The sequence below is a fragment of the Chelonia mydas genome, chromosome 7, assembly GCF_015237465.2.
Source record: "Chelonia mydas isolate rCheMyd1 chromosome 7, rCheMyd1.pri.v2, whole genome shotgun sequence".
NCBI classification, from domain to species: domain Eukaryota; kingdom Metazoa; phylum Chordata; order Testudines; family Cheloniidae; genus Chelonia; species Chelonia mydas.
This window is the reverse complement of record NC_057853.1, coordinates 34,353,487-34,373,485: the sequence shown is the minus strand read 5'-3', so window position 1 is coordinate 34,373,485 and position 19,999 is coordinate 34,353,487. Positions and strand designations below refer to the sequence as shown.

General features: G+C 37.9%; 1 protein-coding gene across 5 annotated transcripts in view; it reads left to right on the top strand.

Moving 5' to 3' along the window:
- The window catches only part of FBXW12 (F-box and WD repeat domain containing 12), a 28,856-nt gene extending 9,353 nt beyond the window's left edge, over positions 1–19,503 (top strand). For 2 of the 5 annotated variants that reach the window (XM_037905654.2, XM_043550447.1), the window contains exons 5-10: positions 2,933–3,142; positions 4,693–4,857; positions 7,043–7,250; positions 8,236–8,417; positions 8,502–8,629; positions 16,889–19,503. In XM_037905654.2, coding sequence (XP_037761582.1) covers positions 2,933–3,142; positions 4,693–4,857; positions 7,043–7,250; positions 8,236–8,417; positions 8,502–8,629; positions 16,889–17,075 — 1,080 coding nt within the window. In that variant the 3' untranslated portion in view covers positions 17,076–19,503. Of the gene's footprint in view, positions 1–2,932; positions 3,143–4,692; positions 4,858–7,042; positions 7,251–8,235; positions 8,418–8,501; positions 8,630–8,743; positions 11,685–16,888 lie in introns of those variants that run through there. The other 3 variants (XM_037905655.2, XM_043550448.1, XM_043550446.1) reach the window with 2 other exon arrangements.
- Positions 19,504–19,999: the final 496 nt, after the last annotated feature.

Below are 19,999 nucleotides of genomic sequence, written 5' to 3'. Positions count from 1 at the left end.
TTGTGGTCACCCACATTCAGGAAATAGGATGACTGGGGAATGGAGGGCGTATTTTATGACAGGAGACTGGAAGAGCTTGGCTTATTTAGGCTAGCAAAAATCTGAGAAGGGATAAGATTATTATCTATAAATATGTTGGGGGAGGAGGGGTAAATACCAGGGAGGCAAAGAGCTATTTAAGATAAAGGACAATGTTGGCACAACAGCAAATGAATGTAAACTGTCCATGAACAAATTCAGGCTGAAATTTAGAAGGCTTCTAACCATCAGAGGAAAGAGGTTCTCGAACACTCTCCCAATAGGAATTGTAGGAGCAAACAATTTGTTTTTAGGAGAGTCTGACATTTCCCTGCCATTGTGGGGGCCTTGGGCACTGGTGCAGGTTGGGCCCTCCTATTCTTTGCCTGTGGCACAGAATAGGCTAGTCCTTTAGTCTCATTTTGATTGTGGGGTTTAGCGTGTGGGTGTTGGATGGTTCCTTCCGGCCTTAAACTCTGACTAGAGATGCAGGCTTGTGGTCCATCCATAATGTTCAATATCTAATTCAAATCACAGCACAAAAACCATGGTATATTAATGAGATCAGACTTTTCTTCCCTGACTTCTCTGTCCACATTTGAGAGGAACAAAGAGATCTGGCAGAGTATGCAAGCAATTCATATTTCTAGTATTCTGTCCTATTACTGTGAAGGTTCTTCATGCATCAAAGCTCCATTGGCTTCATTTGAATTAGATCTTAGATTTCAGCATTTCTAAGAGCGTAAAGTATTTGCTGTTGCTGCTTTGTCTGGGAGGGGGGGACAGACTACACAATGTTTAGCGTGACAATCTTGCCTGAAGGTTCATGTGAAATTTTGCAATAAGATTAAAGTGCCGTATGTGTTGATTTCTATTTTTTTTTTTTTTTTTTTTTAAGATAGTCACTGAATAGGCTTTAGGTTGGTGCCCCTGAAAACAGCTATTGGGGAATATTACTTTTAAAGAAATTAGACTTGTCAAAAGGAGTACTTGTGGCATGTACCCTCTGCCATGTACATTGGTCAAACTGGACAGTCTCTACGTAAAAGAACAAATGGACACAAATCAGATGTCAAGAATTATAACACTCATAAACCAGTCGGAGAACACTTCAATCTCTCTGGTCATGCGATTACAGACATGAAAGTTGCTATTTTACAACAGAAAAACTTCAAAACCAGACTCCAGCGAGAGACTGTTGAATTGGAATTCATTTGCAAATTGGATACAATTAACTTAGGCTTGAATAGAGACTGGGAGTGGCTAAGTCATTATGCAAGGTAACCTATTTCCCCTTGGTTTTCCTACCCCCCCCCCCAATGTTCTTGTTAAACCCTGGATTTGTGCTGGAAATGGCCCAACTTGATTATCATACACAGTGTAAGGAGAGGGATCACTTTAGATAAGCTATTACCAGCAGGAGAGTGGGGTGGGGGGAGGTATTTTTTCATGCTTTGTGTGTATAAAAAGATCTTCTATACTTTCCACAAATGCATCTGATGAAGTGAGCTCTAGCTCACGAAAGCTTATGCTCAAATAAATTGGTTAGTCTCTAAGGTGCCACAAGTACTCCTTTTCTTTTTGCGAATACAGACTAACACGGCTGTTACTCTGAAACTAGACTTGTTAAATGCAATCAAAATTTAAAATGGTAATATTAAGGTACTCCAGGACTGCACATTATCACGTACAGTTAGAAAATACACCTTAAATTGAACCAGTGTCATTTAACTGGCCAAATGTAAAGCATTCAAGATCAACTATGAGAGACAAACCCTTGTAAACATGGTTGGGGAAATGAGTGCAATAATACGGCAAACTTTTAAGTTAGCTGGTGCCAGTATTGGTAGTATTTCCCCCCTACAAACCTTTGGCATGCAGTATTACACACCTACAATTTGCATGCCTATTAAATGGTAAATCGATGGACCGTGACCAATAACATCAATCATCTGACATGCACACCCATTTTCTGACTAATTTACAACACTGTTTGTTACTGTTGAGTTCAGCCCAGGATTCCTGTGTCAGTTACAACAGGATAGAACTTGACCCATGGAAGCAAGCAGGTGCACCTCCGCTTGTATCAGTTGACCTGAACAGAATTATGCCAAAGATAAACTGGGCCACTAGAATCAATTCTTGCAAAGATGACTTGTGGAAGTGTGCTTGGTCTCAATTTAATTCTTGTGATCATTAGACCACTTCAGAAACCACCATCCATTTTGGCAGAGTGAAATGCTATTGGTAATTCCTGCTCAGGAGAGACCCAGCACTTGAGTAGCAAAGGGTCCTAACTGAGATGAATCTGCAAAGCAAGGTAGCAAATGTTGCTGTGTAGTCTGCCTGCATGTACATGTGGCTCTAAAATGTGCTTTTAATTCTCAATGCAGACCAGTTTGTGATGGTACCCTAAAGATGGTAGGGACAGTAAAAGAGAATAGGGGAGAAGGAAGATTTAAAAACTATTGCAGATTCTTGCTATCAAGTGGGGGTGAAGGAGTGGAATTTTCCAGTCCTGTGGTCTGCAGTCATTGGGTGTGCGAAGAACAAGTGAGATTTGTGGTGCAAAGGAAACATCAGGTTATTTAAAATGATGTCATCTTTGGAAACAGCTTCTTGGCTGCAATTTAGGATTTTTGAAATACAATGGAGTAAGCTGAGTCATTAGTAGAATCCAGTGGGGGAAGAGAGTTCCAACAAGGAGAAAATAATGGCTATCTTGTTAAAGGAAAACTATTTCAACACACAGACTGGAAAATACCAAGGAAAATGTTATTGAAATAGATAATATCTTCAATGGTATATACATACAAAAACAAGCAACTGGGAAAAAGGGGATGCATTATTGATAACAATTTAAATCTATTTAAAATGCCCATAAGCTGGCCCCTAACTGTATATTTTTGTTCAGGGTACACAGATATGGTCAAGTCCCTCCCAGGAAGTGCCATTTGTAAAGGTTATTACTGTCCCACAGTACAAACTAGCAATCAGCACAGACGCCTTTGGAACCATTAAAGTCTGGCATGGAGAAACCGGGGAAGAGCTTGCTGCATTCTCTACATCGTCATCCTCGTCCAGTCTGGTTACCTACTCAGTGAACAATAAGCCCTTCCTAACTGTAAGTAAACCAAGGTGACCGTAAATTAATGACCACTTATCTAACAAGATCAGCTACACCTAGATATGTGCTCACTTAAAATAATGAGGAATACGCTTCTGATATGGTGCATTTTAAGCACTGGGAGATAGGAATTAAAGGTGCATAAAATTTATTGAAAGAGACTTCAGGTGAAATCTCGGCCCTATTGGAATCAATGGCAAAACTTCAGTTCATTTCAGTGAGGCCAGGATTTCATCCTAGGACAGTCTGTAAAGAATTAATTATTCTGCACCGGATGATCTATGATCTAGTGCTTCATCCAATCTCATTTCAAAAATCTTCAGGGATGGAACTTTAACCACTAGACTGTGTGGATGTGTCTCTTCGAAGAGCTTTAGTTCTCACAGCCTGGAGTTCTGATATTTAGCTTCAAATTTATTATTTTACTAACTTCATTCTTTTTCTGTTGATTATAGCACAGTCATGCTCCCTTGTGTTTATACACTTTGGAGACCATCATATCCCCTTCGAGTTGCTCCTTATCCACATTATATATCCACATTTATTTATATATATATAACTAATATAATGTGGATAAGGAGCAACTCGATTTCTCGATTTAGTTTCTTGGAGGAAACTAAAATCTTTCCTCCAAGCCCTCTTCCTTGGACTCCCCTAAGTTTTTCTACATCTTTTTGGAACAAAGTATCTAGAACACAGGAAAATGCCACATACTAAGTGCTTACACAAATGGTTGTAATGTACGTCTTCTGCCGTGCTATTACAATGGAACAAGTACAGGCATGTGTGGTGTGGAAGCATGCCAGAGCAGGACAATAGAATTTGTGCATATTTTGGATAGGAATAGAAAAAGGCTTTATTTATAGTTGTGTGTCTGTGGGGCTTATTTGGGAAGTGACTGTTTCAGCCCTCCGTGGAGTTAGTGCTGCTAGCGAGGGGATGAGTACTGCACATTCCTGTATTCCTCATAACTGCTGGGAACAGGGTTAAGAGGACTGAATGTATATTATAGCAGTTCAAAATTACAGCATAGTGGCATTGTGCTACTGCAGCAGCACTTGATGGACTGGTGGAGAACTGAATTCCCACTTCAGAGACTGGAATCAAAGACATTGAATCATTAGGAAATCTCTCTCCACTGCCTTTTGCTTCTGCTGCTCCTCATACACAATATATAGAAGGTGTCTGATTCAACACATATAAGGAGGCGGTTCATCCTGTATGCCAACTGCTGTAAGAGCATCGGGAAAGCATCTGTGATGACCCCTAAAAATGGACTCCGCTTTTTCTTTTTAAAAGCCTCAGTAGGAAGTTTCCTTTTCTTTTGAATGGACTATGTGGGGGACTCTGTGCTATGCACATCTTGATGTAGGATACACTTTAGTCTTCAAGCCTGGTGCTAATAGTACCACTCGAAGTTTAAATTCAAATGAGACAAAAATGCTTGATGTCATGAGCACGAAACCTTCAGATTCATATAAATTCTTTTTTTACAGAAGCTGGGATGTAACCATGTTTCTTTCTTACTCATCTTTTCTTTATTGTAGGTGGCTACTGCAGGAGGTGCTATCTATACGTTAGAAGTTCCTAATCTAAATCAGGTTTCATGTATTGCAGCATTTCAAAACTCTAGCATTGATTTATTACTTTGTTCACCGGACAAGCAATGTCTAGTTGCTGGATCTACTGAGAATGCAAATACATTTCCAAAGGTACAGTATGCTGTTAAACCCTCACATAAAATTGGGAGCTGCATTTAAATATAGGGTCTCTACAACGTTTTAATATAGTCTCTTGCCTTCCTCTTGGATCTATTGGCATATCTTACTGACTAATGGACTCAGCAGCATTTATATACACTAGAACAATCTCCGTCTCAAAGTAGGAAAATATTTATTCTTCCTTTGTTAGAATATTTTCCTAATTCACGTAAAGAATTTGCCCTTCCTGAACGAAGTGCTCAATGTATTTTATCCCATAAATCTTAATGGCATTACACATAATTTATAATGCAGCTTTCTCTGTTACAAAACACTCTGCTTGTAATGCAACGGGCTGAATTTGAATATCTAAAATGTTGCTTAAAATTTTTGTGGTGCAAGTAGAGCCTACGTAGCAATTTTCCATATCTGCTAATAACTAATGTGAAAATTAGAAAAATAAAAATACCGTAGAACCTTTGCTGGAAGAGTAAACAAATAACTTGTTCTCAGTGTTGGGCATCTGACGCACCTAGTAGGGTACTGTCAAGCTCTTGCTCTTTACAGAATGAGAAATCTTACAACTGAATTTCCTTGCTAATGGCTAGGTTCAGCTAAATTCCAACAAGACACTTTTTTCATCGGAGTTTGTTGATTTGTCAAAACCTAAATGGTTTTTTTGGAGAGGGGTAGATTTTGACAAATTTATATTGGACTCCTGCCTGGTTTTCTGCCAGCTTGCCTATGCGGACTTCCCTGGATTCAGGACCCCATATCTTCCAGGCCAGTTACTTCCCTCCATTGCCCAGCTTCTGAGAGCCCTGGCTGCAACAGGAGCTTGTGAATCAACACTCCCAGTTAGTTCACCAGGTAGGCTACAGAGGACCCAAGAACTCTGGCAGACGCAGACAAACTGACAATTATTTTCAGTTTCACTGCTGCCCACCACTAAATAGCAGCAGTGAAACTGGCAAGATGAGTAACTTGACCAGAGTCTGGTCAATTTCACAACTGCTATTCAGGGATGGGCAGCAGTGAGACAATCATTACTTTCCTTAGCAGCTGTCAGGGTTTCTGGTGTCCCCATCTCCACTGCAGCCTACTAGATGGGCAGCCAGGGATCCTAGGAAGCACATTTCATTTTGGAAACACCATGTTTCAATGTTTCTGAAACAAAATAATGTGGGATTTCAGTTCTGTGAAAATTTGAGGTTTTGGCATTTTTGTCCCAATTCCGGATACATTTTTGCAGAAAATGTTGTTTCCCAACCAGCTTTAAATTCACCCTAGATTCGTATTTGTGTAAGAGAGATTCTACTATAAATTAGATAACTTGAGCAACAACAAAGTTTCAACCGCCCTTGACAGGTCAGATTATGTTTTAGAATGGACACTGAAAAGTTTACTAGAAACACCTCACAAAATAATAAACCAGGCCACAAGTCATTTGTGATCCTTCTTCGTGCAAAAAGTGCCACTTTCGGCAGTACTCTGCTAGCATCCAACACCCCCTACACCCTTTCCACATGCACATTTTAGCACAACTGCCTCTTGGACAAAAGGAAAGTGGAGTGGAATAGCAGAGAATGCTGTCGTTAAACATTCAGATACACTGGCAGAGCTGTGTAAGGAATCCAGCTCAGTCTGTGGGCAGCTCTACGGTACTGGGCTAAATGGACCTAAGTTACGCAACTCCAGCTATGTGAATAATGTAGCTGGAGTCGACGTACCTTAGGTTGACTTATTGCGGTGTCTACGCTGCACTTGGTCGACGGGAGAAACTCTCTCATCAACTTACCTTACGCTTCTGGTTCCAGTGGAGTCTACGGGAGAGCGATCAGTGGTTAATCTCTGGTTGATCAGTGGTGATTTAGCGAGTTTTCACTAGACCCGCTAAATTGACCCTTGGTGGATCGATCACTGGCTGTCAATCCTCTGCTAAGTGGAGGCAAGCTCTAAGGCTCAGCTATGCCAGGTCCTATCCCATACTTTCACAAACATCAAACTCACACTTTTCATTAAGACCGTGATGACTTTCAGTAAACCATTGAAAGATAAACTTCAATAAATCTGATTTAGCAAAAAGCTTTTCTTTATGGAAAAAATCCTTAGCAAGAATTATGAAGTCTTTAAGGTTTTTTCATAGGTGGCACTGCAGACTGAATAGTTTATTTGTCTTTGTTTTTCCCTACACCAGATGTTTTATACAGATTGCTTGATTAACCCAGTGGATGAACCACCCATATCTAGTTCTCTGCCTGTCAACAATTGTGCTGTTGTCTGCTGGTTACCAAAAGCACCAGCAAGAATAGCAGTAATGCACCAAGATCGCATGTCAGTTCAAAGGAACATCACAGTGTTTGATCTAGCTGTCAAAAAGTCTAAATATAAAACGGAAGTTCTAGGTATGTTTTGATAACTATTGCCTATAAACACTTCATAGCAGAGAAATAATTTTATTCCATTTGTGGTTTTGTTTTTTTCAGTAGTAATCACAGATGTCTACTATTATAGTTCAGGATACAAAACTCTTTCCAAAACATTTTATTTTGGGGATGGAATTTTCTATACTTGGTCTCTCAAGATTTTTTTTTTAAATGTGGATAATATCCATTGTTACTTGTTATAGGAGACTGGAAAAAATAAGTTGCATTTGTTGCAGCTGTTCTTCAGGAACTATGCTAATTGGCTTCTGGTTGCAGTTTGAGGTGTTTGAAATTGATCTGTAAAGCTGTGCATAGCTTGTGTCCTTACTGAAGCCAACACTTCCCTATGTACTGTCCCAGCAGTCAAGCTCAGCTAGGGCACACTGACACACATGTCTAGGACTACTCAACTCTGGAAACAATCACTAGCACTGCTCCCACAGAGCCAGCTGACCATTGGCATATAGTGGCAGGCCCCCCTTTGTTCTCAAGAAGTTACTTAAGGAGTAGAGAGAGGTTTTTTTTCCCCCCCTGTATCCCTTGCAGAATGCAAAAGGATAAGAGGCTAAATTAAAATATACACACACAGTCCCTAGTGGCTAGAAGGTGATTTCCAAAGTCAAGGGACCCTCATTAAGAACACAAAGCCTGCAGCCCCTTATGTAAAAATAGGGCTCCTGTTCAACTGCTTCTCCTGACTATGTAGCTCTATCACAAAGAGAGGGAGACCTATCATGGGATGGTAGAGGTAGATCATGGAAAAGAACATTGATATCATGCTCATAGTAAGCAGGCCCAAGCTGTCTGGGCACCAGAGAAGGGGTTTCTTTTTAAAAATAGATATCGCTATAGATATATACATCTAAACTCTTTATACTGCAGATTGTAATACAAGTGATTTTAGAGTTGAAATATAATCTTTGAAGTATGTGTGTTTACAAGTACTGTATTCTCTTTATAAAAGCTCAACAGATTGCAAGTTTCACACTGCCACAAAGCACTTGGCCCACAGCAATTCTCATGGAAGGGCATGGAACAGAAACAATTCTTCTAGGATGTGGATCAAACTTAAAACTATATTCAATTTTTGGGACTCAATTAGAAGCTTTCCAGCATCACAACAATACAATCACTTCAATATGGGTGGTATGTGCCTCAACTGTTTAGTACTAATTTTTTTTTGCATTGTTTACTGTACTTTAACTACAGTATTTTATTTTAAATTGGAAGGATTCTTTTCATGTTGTCACATCATCTTTGGATCTCTCACTCCGTGTGTACACATGGAAAAAAGTAAACAAAATCTCTTCACTGACAAGTCGCTATTACTTACTAGGGGGAACCCACAGATGGTCAAGGTAAGAAAGCTCAATTGGTAACTAGATAAACCTAGCAAGTTGTGATATAAATCAAGCCTTTGTTTATTATATGATTAATTTTCTTCCACTTACAAAAACATGTGAACAACTCAGTACATTGAAAGGTGAACTGACATTGGCAATCAATGTGAGGCAGATTTTCTTTGAAGACAGCAGCAGTGACCACCCCCACATAAAATATCAAACTTAAATGACCTTTTTAGGAATAAATTACCCTGCTGTTCAAACAGCTGTGGAAGATACATCACCTTCAGCCATTCAAGCCTTTTTATATGTAAAAAAATTTCTAGTAAACTGAGCATGTGGTTCTCGTATTTTGCATAGTATTCTTTTGTATAAAGTCAATTTCTGCTGTAAGCCATCTGTCAAAAAAGTCACACCTTTATTTTTCAGTAAGTTGTATCTATGTTTTGAGAAGCTGCAGTGTAATGGAGTTTAAACTCCAGGCAGAGCTTATGCAACATACTGCCAAGGCACTATTCAGGCTCTCCTCCTGCCACACTCTGAAAGTTTAGGGTACCTAAGTGCTTTGGGCTGCTAGATTAAAATAATATTGTTTTAATGTGTTTAAACTTTAAATTGTAAAACTAGCTCCCTGTTAAAAGGTTTTCAATTTAACTTGTTCTGTTCACAATTTTTCTGCAACAGGGGCTTTACAGATGTGGCATGTGACAACATCAGCATTGTAGGTGTGGTAGCTGAAAGTGACGAAACAAGTATTTTAAGAGCATATTCCTTTAACTTGTAAATGGTGAAACATTTAATAATCCTTCATTTTAGCTGCAGTTGTGGGTGTTGCTTAGCTAGAGGTGTTCCCTTTGAGCAATATACAGTGGTAAGCTTTGTGAACACCCCCATTTGAATAGAAGAGATGCTGATGAGCACCATGAAGCTAGGTCGCCTTAATCAGAAACCATCAGTTGTGGGGTCAAGTAAAAGCCTGTGTGGTAGCCATAAAAATAATGCTACCACCACATAGCATATATACTGAAGTTTAACCACAATGTTTAGAGATCATCCTTAAGCTGTACTTCATCTAGTACAATTGTGGAATAAAAATAGTCCTTTAAAATACACTAATTTCAGTGATGCCACGGCTATTTATATTATAGCCTTTAGAATGCAGTATCTCAATAAGTAAACTTCACTTTCCATCATGAAAATTTAGGCACGCTTACCCTAAATAAAGAGTCATACAACAGTTTAAAATTTATTGGCTCTGCAACAAAGTACAATTAGGCTCATGGAAATACTCAATATGTGCTTTAATGCAAAAAAAAAAAAAACAGGAAGGAAACAATTCTTGAACCTGGTTCTGTCAATATAGTGTGGTTCAGTGCAACATCTCCTGGCATGGTGTTTTATCCAGCAGATGTATGATACTCTGTCAAGAACTGAAGTACATACTGACTACCCCTAAGTAACATAGCAGGGGACATCTTTTCCACACCTGCAAGATTTAGACCAACATGAAGTCTTGAAAAAAAGTACATAATACTCTGCTATACATTTATATTGCAATGGTGTAGTCACAGAACAGTTTCTTCTTTCACACAGCTACAGGAAAGGACCCTTATACTTCCTTCCATTGCTTGTGATTCATTCAACATTATTTGTTTTTAAGCTGGCTGCAAGTCTTCCCTTAAGAATATCCATGATTAAACATCTAAAATGTTTAAGGGTTTTAAAGCTTGATTTTATTCATCTTATAGAAAATCTGAGTTGTCATTACGAACCTGAGACTTTCATCAGCATTGAGTACTTTAAGAGGTACATCCCTCACTTCTAATATTAGAAGTCACCTGAACTAACAATATACCTTAACTCTCTCATTCAGTGCTGGAAAATCTTAGCCTAATCTTGAAAGGCAGGTGAGAGAGACTCTTACCATATTACATCACTCACTTTTACTAAAAGAGCAAATAGTGTGTTCTGTTTGTCCTCCAAAGCAACACTATACGGCTACAACCTTGAGGTTAGTACTCTACATGGGTTGTCAGAATGAGTCTGTTGCTGCCACACTTACTTTCATTAAAACTTAATATGATCAAATGTTTGGCTTACACCAGTTTTTTCTTCACATATCAAAGCTGCAGAAGTTTAGACTGAGCCAAAATGGTCCTGTTGTAATAATAAAGCCCTAAGAAAGGCAGCAGGTTGTATAGTTAACTCCTTGTGAGCAAAATCCCTGCCCTAAAACTATGCAACCTACTACCTCTTCCTAGGAGCCCACTTTCTTCTGCAGTTCTTCTATTTAGCAGCTGCACTGTGAAATCAGCTGTTAACTTTTATTGCAGTTTCTTTTGACTTTGTTTTCAGACATACATATACTGTGACATTTTACATTCATTTATATTTCCAGATAACCTCAGCTTTATTTCACTATATTTGGTAATAAGTCAGGAATGGTGGATCAGTTACAGAAGTTGTCTCTAGACTAAAAACCTTGATGACTGATATACTGCTTCAGATTCACCTTAATTAAGCCCACTACCACTTGTTCAGTCAGAACAGCCCCTAAAATTAATCACTTATCAGGTAGCTCCTTCTCCCACACAATAAACGAGTCAGGGTTTAACCATTTTAGGCAGTGAAAGAACAAGTTTGAGCCTATGCCATTTAAAAAATAAATGTAACCAGCTCAGATTTATTGGGTAAAGAAAACCTTCTGGGGCTCATAACCCACCAGGATGGTTAAAACAGGCATCAGGGGATCATAGCCATCCTACACTCTGATGGGGATTACTCTCCCATTTAGTAAGGTGCAAAGAAAAAGTGGAGAACCACTAATTGAATCTCACTCCCTAGCCTTGGGGTGGGGGAGAAGAAGTGGAGAGAGACAGTGAAGTGTTTACACAAGATAGTACTGCTGAAGTCATTTTCTCACATCAGTTTACTGGCTACTTGGGCTACATGCTGTCAGGGCACCCATGAATTTCAAAACTTGTGTGTGACTGTCTGACCACTTTAAGTCAAGATTAGTAATGCAACAGAAAACATTTGAAAGACCATTTGTATATAAACACATCACTCACCTTTGAAAAAAAATTCAGCACAGTAGCCAAATGCAATGTTAGGGTGTGCCACATTAGCATTTAGTGCTATAAATCCAGCCACTCAAATCACCTGAAAGTCCACTCACCAACTGTAAACTCAGGATGCTCAACTAGCATGCAAAGGAACTGCAGATTTTTTTACTCCTCGGGGAAGGCAATAGATTGTATAGTTATCTCCTGAACAGGGTAAAATAACTACCCTACAACTATACAATCTACTACCTCACTCCAATAGAGAAATTTGTACTTAACAGTCCTAGTTTCAGGAAATATAGCTTAGCTGCACAGCTATTCAACTTTGAACAAGTTGTATCTTATGGAACCAATTACCACTACTAGTATTTTGCTTAATTAGAAATGCAACAGTTTTAGTTTTTAAATTACCCCATGCAATATACAGTTAGGATGAAATCTATTCTTCCATACCTGTGTTTCTCCCCTAAAGAGAATTAAAAAAAAAAAATCTAACTTGAAAATCAGAATGGTAAAGAAACTGACTTTCCTGGGATAAACAAATCCAGACATACATATCAACTCTGCTATGCTACAGAAATGTATTTCCTCTGCCCACAAGCCCTTTGACCTAGAGAAGGTCTGAAGAACTGGAGAATAAACTTTAAAGCGAAAGATCTGACATTGCTGATTTTCTGCTGCTTTAGGAAAGACAGTAGATTGTATAGTTATCTCCCAGTTGTGGGTATGACCCTAAAACTATACAACCTACTACCTCATCCCACAGTGCAGGCATCTTCTTAGTTCAGATGTAGAGGGAATGTTGTTTTACTAAAGACAAGTTAGCTACAAGACAGCATCTATATTATACATAACAGTTTACCAGAGAGAAAGCTTCCCCATGCAACAAGTTACTTAGGAAGATTTTGATCTCAGACTTTTTTAAAAATTATACCAACCATTGGGGCTCTCAAGACTTCACCACTGGATAGACAGCAAGATGCAGAGCAAGAAAGGTATCTAAAACTCAATTTTCTTTTAAAAATGAGTTAAATTACAATCTTCTTCCATAGATGTAATCTCAAATCTGAAAGTAGAACAAAGACAGTATCAGAAATCTTACATACAGACCTACATCACTTATTCCTCTTGTGAATTAATAGTAACAGTGAAACCTAAATACCATGGCTTTCTTCAGCCAATGTTTCTAGTTGTACCAGTGTAAGGGCTTAATGCCTATAATCTAGACCAAATACAAAATATAATACCATGAACTACCAGTGTTTTAAACTGATTTAGCGTATGGCAGTTAAATGCTAACTTTATATCTAACAGTACAAAAGTGCTACTTTGCAGTATATCAGTCAGCAAATTGTTACCGCAGATCTTAGATTAAGTTCTTGGGGGCAGAGATTACCTTGATGTACAGCATGCAGCACAATACTGCTTTGATCCTGATTGGGCCCCTCTAGGCTCTACAATATGAATTCAACTTGTTTCTCCAAAAGCAACTTAAAATGTACTTAACTTTTAAAAAAGTTAAACAAGATGTACTAATTCAGTCGGATGTAAATTTAAAGCCAGTTTCCACACTAGCATCCGACGAAGTGAGCTGTAGCTCACGAAAGCTTATGCTCAAATAAATTTGTTAGTCTCTAAGGTGCCACAAGTACTTCTTTTCTTTTTACTAGCACTTCAGTTGACTATGATCCTGAAGGGGGGGAGGGGGGGGGGGGGGCGGGGTGGAGAGAACGACCTAAATCTAAACGTGGGCCAGGCAGATACATATGATTCAGAATCCACTCCTTGGCAAAGGTAGCTTGAAAACAGGGAATGGGGGAGCAAAGCTGATTTATATTTGGAAAAATAATTAACAGCCTGAAATAAGTATTTAGCAGTGAAGCTTTCTAAACAGTTCAAATACTATACATTTACTAGATTTTCTTCACAATTCTAATTTAAGATTCTCAGACAAGTCTTCAAACAAAGCCTTAATACAACCAGTGATCCAGTGCATTTACACACAAACGGATGACATTATTCCTCCATGAACAGCAAACAAAAGCAAAAAACGTTTCCAAAATTCAATTCTGTACCTTCATTTGTACAAATACTGACAATGAATTTTAGTGGATTGCTTTTTAGTGGGATTAGCAAAAAACCCCAGACCTGCTTTCATGAACCTTATGCCTATCATAATTTAATTTTTTTAAGTATTTCATTGCACAGATGGGCATAAGCTGTTGGTCCTAATTCCCAAAACAGAAATAAATTTGAACAGTAGCACTGGAACAAGATCAGAAGCTATTATACAGATTTGGCACAACCTTATTTAGATTAGCTCAGGGTAGGCAAAGATCCTGGAGTCAGATGTGAAATAAAAAAAATATGTGCAGAAAGACTAAAAATCTTTTCATGAGATTCTTTGCTTTTCCATGAGTTTTCACTAGCAAAGCAGAGAGCTGTGCAAAGGTAACTCATATCCAAGACACAGAGTCTGCTGATGCCTTCTCTGTGCAGTGAGGTGAACTATGTCAGATTAAGCCAAACAGGTGTAACCCAAAGCTGTCCCTCTGTCACTCACTGAGTGAGTGAATCCAGTGGGTTTAATGAAATCCAAGATGCATAACAAATCTGCAAAAGCACAGGTCTAAATTTCTACACTACACCCTTAAAATCCAAAGTTATTTATAGTTTTAAATTAGTCTAAAATTGTCTGTAACAAGTGTTTACATGGCAGCAACATAGCATACCAAAAACACAAAGTATAAAGACAGTAAAACTGCATTACTAGAAGCCCATTGCTCTAACTCTCATACATAAAGTAGATTGTTTTTGGAAGTTTACATTGTAAATGTTGTTGAAACCAGTGTGGCTTTTTCATAATTTTGAATTACAGAAGTTAAGACAACATAGAATCATAGAATATCAGGGTTGGAAGGGACCCCAGAAGGTCATCTAGTCCAACCCCCTGCTCAAAGCAGGACCAAGTCCCAGTTAAATCATCCCAGCCAGGGCTTTGTCAAGCCTGACCTTAAAAACCTGTAAGGAAGGAGATTCTACCACCTCCCTAGGTAACGCATTCCAGTGTTTCACCACCCTCTTAGTGAAAAAGTTTTTCCTAATATCCAATCTAAACCTCCCCCATTGCAACTTGAAGCCATATTGGAAACCATAAAAAGCATGCAAGGCTCTGCCTTAGTTTTACTTCTGAAGCTACAAAATTCCCATATTAACTTGTTACAAGAAATTGGGAGGCTGCAAATCATTTCCCCTCTCCATCACTAGACTAGCTTGCTGTTCCTCAATATACAGGTGCCTGTAGTTGCTTTCAACTCAATGTAAGAAAAAACATTTCCCCCATACAGGCACTTTTTGGTATTAAGTTTAAGAGCAGACAAACCATACCTGAACAAGGATGTAATGAAATTAAACTCTACTAACCCTGTTTTATCTTTCTAATATAGTACTTTTATAGTGCAGTCTGTCCTAGGGTCTTAAAACACTTTAATGAAATCTCAAATACCAGTGTGAGTACGTTCAGTCCTCATTTTACCAATGAGGAAGATGTCATTGGTCATCATACAGCACGCCAGAGTGGGAAGCAGACTCAGTGTGACTCCAGGTCTTATAGTCTGTCCATCAGATTATGCTTAAAGATAATGGCTGTTGATTACATGCTGCAATAACTAGATGGTCAGGCTACCATCACTCATTTTCTTCACTGTTTTGAGCTATAAATTTAATCCAACATATCTCAGCACTCGCTTCCATCTGAATGGAAAAAGCATCCTATGTTTGTTACATTATCCAGTTGTGAAAATAAATATGCATCACTCAAGATACTGAAGTAAAGTCCATTTTTTCAAAATGATTGAAAATGGGTTTCTGCGGCCTTTAAATCTTAATAAAGTTTATTCTTAATAAAAAACCTGTCTTTTGGACTATAATTTATAAACATGTATCTGAAGTTATTTAAAGTTTTTCTCTGCTTTCTAGAAGCCCAGCACCTTTTAATCCTCTGATGGGTGAAGTTGTGGATTAATTCTCAGTTTTTATTCCAAAAAAGTTTCTATAAATTCCAATTTCTTTTTCCTAGGGAGAGACTTAGAATTTACTGTTTCTGACTGGAACTATTGTGGTATTTTTATAGAGCAGTGCAATACAGAATTGATGACTTCCTCTTCCCCGAACTAGATGAAAGAATTAAATAGAGAATTTTTGTATTTTGGAAGTTTAGCAAACATAACTTCCAGAAAATGACAACCACATTTTTAAAATATCTCAAGAAGTTTTATAGCAGATGTCTTTATGTATGTTTATGAAATGCAGGCAGACTAAGAACCCACTGGAACAAAATTAAAGTTCTAAAAAAAGAATAATCAGGTGTTTGGAATTTCAATTTGTATTTTTACAGTTAGTGGTTACCTCAGCTTGAGATGCACACGTAGTAAATACCTACAGTACAAGCAGTCACACCTGTAAGTTTTGCATTCTACAGTCAACTAGTGATTGTCACATTTAGTTATAGTATATTTTAAATTCACTGAAATAAGTGAAATGCAAGTTCCACAGGTCTTAATCTTCAACTATAGAAGTGAAGAAGTATGGTACTGTACTGAATAAGCAAGATAAAATTGATTCATTTATATTTTCATATAGGACCAACAGGGTGCAAAGGGCAAGTTTACTGCTCATTACTCTACTCCAATGGGAGTTGTCTGTGGTCACCAGGTGCTGCTTCTCCCCTGCATACAACTTCACCAGGTGGTGATCCAGGACCATCTACCAAAGTCCCAGACCTCCCCATTCCAGCTGCAGTAGTCAGCAGAAATGAATTCAGGGCATCCTAGTCTCCACCAGACTAGCAGGATTCCCTATAGAGAACAGAGGTCTAAGCTTCCAATCTGCGCTTTAATTTCAGTCCCAATCTCCTGTAGAGAAGTAGCAGCTCTACAGTATATTAAAACCTCAGAGTTAAACACCAGAGTTATGAACTGACCAGTCACCCACACCCCTCATTTGCACACTTCTGGTTCCAATCAGGCAGAAGCAGACGGAGGAAAAAGCAAATACAATGCAGTACACTGTGTTAAATGTAAACAACTAAAAAATAAAGGGAAAACAGCATTTTTCTTCTGCATAGTACAGTTTCAAAGTAGTATTAAGTCAATGTTCAGTTGTAAGCTTGAAAGAACCCTAACGTTTTGTTCCTTTACTAACATTTCAGAGTAAAGGACAACCTCCATTCCCGAGGTGTTCATAGCTACAGTAGAACCCGAGTTGGGCTACCTACAAATCCAGCCACTCTTCCCAATGCCACTGGGATTCATTTGCACACCAGGTCCCACCTGACTACCTTCAGATTGCTTCTGTTATTATTGGGTTTTTTTTTTTTTTTTTTTAAAAACATGTGATCATCATTCTGCAACTATTTTTCACTGAGCTTTCAGAATGCATTTAAAATTCTAATACGCTATAATATACTGACTAACCTGTGTGGGGAATTGTTCATGACCATTATGAGACTTGCTAAAATGTGTAGGCTTAAGTTTTAAAAAGATGAATTATTTGCTTATATGTTATTTCTCTTTTGTTTGATCTGTGTCTTACTACATTACAACCTAAGACACAAATAGCTCATGCCCACTAACACATTCTCCCAACTGCGAAAGAAGGGAAACTGGCCCCAGGAAATGGTTGCTAGTGGATTTTCGTCTATTACAATTCTGGAGATGACAAGGTATACAAATTTGCAAGAAAAAATTCTAGTGAAGTTCCATTTCATCTTATCTAGGTCCTTGGAATGGTGACACTGCTCTGTTTCCATATTCAATTTTCAACTCAGGAGTAGCAGTTACTAAAGATGACGAAGCAGTCCTTGTAGGAGCTTACCAGCAAACTATAAAAACCCGTTAGCTGTGAGACGGATACAGCTTTAATACACTACAAAATGACAGACTATTCTGATCCAAATTTTCTCTAAAGGCAAAGGAATAAAAATTTTAACTCTGCAAGACAGCACACGACCATAGTTGTAGGCAACCTGTTAAAGTACAAGTTTCTCAATTTAAATCAAAGCTCCAATACTTTTTTTTTTTTTTTGGAAAATACAAAGGAGAAAACTGAAGATTCTAAGCATGGTGGGAAAATTTTCAATAATTTTAAAATTTAAATTTTTATTTGCAGGGTGCTAGTTCTTTACTTTCATCCCATTTTATAGTCAAACTACTGAAGTAGAGGGTTTTTTTTTTTTACTTGTTTAATGATTTTTCTTCTTATAAATTTTAAACTTAAAATGGTCATCTATACTGAACACATGTCCAGGGTCACTAATATCCTCACTGTAAAAGCATCAGAAACAAACAAAATCAGCAAGTAGCCCCAGCTAAATTTGCAGCTACTCCACCTTCTGATACAGTATATTGAACTTCCACAAATCAAGAAAGCTAAAATGCCCTGACAAGGATATACTTTATCAGAGTTTGCAGTTTGAAATTAAGGGGACTTAGGCAATGAAGGGTGCAATTTTCGAGCACAACTATGGGCTTTCATGCCTAAACTTAGGCTTGCCTTTTTTTTTTTTTAAATGTACTGAAAGTCTAAACTTTGTTAACACAGACCATTTTGCTTTGTAGGAACAGAGTTTGCGCCATTAGGAGAAGAACTGAATAAAAATAGTTTTAGCCCTCAATAATCCAAACATACTTAACTTTAAGCCTGAATAGTCCCACTAAAGACAACTGGACTATACATGGTGAATATAGTTATGTATTTGCTTCAGTGCTTACAAGATCAGAACAATAATTTTCACTTTTTTGCTGTAGTTAATTTTGTACTACTCAAAATACTCTGCAACTAGTGGCTCCTTACAATATTTATAATGTAGTATATGAATTTTAAAGTAAAGTTTCAATAGCACAAGTTTTCAAATGGATTTACAAAGCCTAAATCTGATTTAAATCAATGGTTCAAAGTGACTGTATCAAAGCATTTTACATTACTTCTAATTTCAGTAAATGATTGCAAACAGGAATATCAGATATTGAGGTCTGTGTTTTTAAGAACTGAGGGGTACCTGCCAAGAGTACTAGACATGTTTGGAGATAAAAGATTTACAAAAACAAAATTAGAAAGTGACCATTGCCTACTGTAACCAACAAACTTTAAAAAGCTGTTAACTTCAGTGTATTACTTCTAGGGTAGTAAACAATCTGTTGGCCAGATATTGATACATGCTGCCTGTCCACAGCATGCTACAGATCAAATCTCTTCAGACAAGATGATACATTAACATAAATATCGGTAATAACTTAATGTACAAGCGATAGTGCTATGGTCAGAAAAGTACACAACACATCCTGATGCCCAAATATTTGCTTAGTTTACTTAAAGACAACATAATCGAGATTTGAACAATGAATCCCGGAGTCCTGCCTTCTAATCAAACAGCTCTGCTAGTAACTTGCTGTGTAACTTTCAAGTCATTTAATCTGTATTTCATTTTACCATCTGTAAAACAGATGCAAGTGTTTACCTTCCTCCAGAGGTTGAAACTGTTTTACATACATGAAGGGCCTTGAGGCCATAGATTTGTCAAGCAACACAACAGTAAGCCTGCAAGCAGCAATCTAGTTTTATCTGCTGTATCAAAGTCACCAGCTACTCCTAACTTCAAGACCATAAACTATTGAAGGTAGGTTACATATATAGCAAAAAAACCAATTAGAAATCAGGTTGAGCATGCAGTGCTGATGCTGGAACAAACATTTTAATCTGTAAACAAAAATGTTTGACATAACTGAAATAAAAGTATAGAACAAAGCACTGTTCTAACTACAACCACTCCGAACTGTTGCCCAATTTTTACATAAACATTGCTGATCTCACCATCTTTTTGAATCAACTGCTACAGTAATACAGTCTTCCACTGAACAGAAGTTTGCCATTTCCTTTTTTAGTTAGCTGAAGAACTACAGCATTCTGAACGACTGTATTTCACAGAACAATTAGAGTGCCAGTTATTTATTTCCCCTGAAATGTCTGTTTCATAATGCATGTGTTTCCATTATGGTATTATGTACTCCCAGGATGGGGAATGTTTACTTCATCATATCAAGTATCAATTGTTTACTTCTGATATTTAATTCCCCACCTGATATGCTTTTCAGAGGGTGGCTTATTAAGCGAGAAATTTAATAAAAGGAAAAGCATAAGTTGGACTTATGCCTGAATCAAAATTAAGGTGTCATTCTTTTAAAAGACATTGTAACAAGATGTCCACATGCATCCTTGTTTTCCTACTTCATTCCCTTGTGTTTTTCTGTGAGGATTAACACCC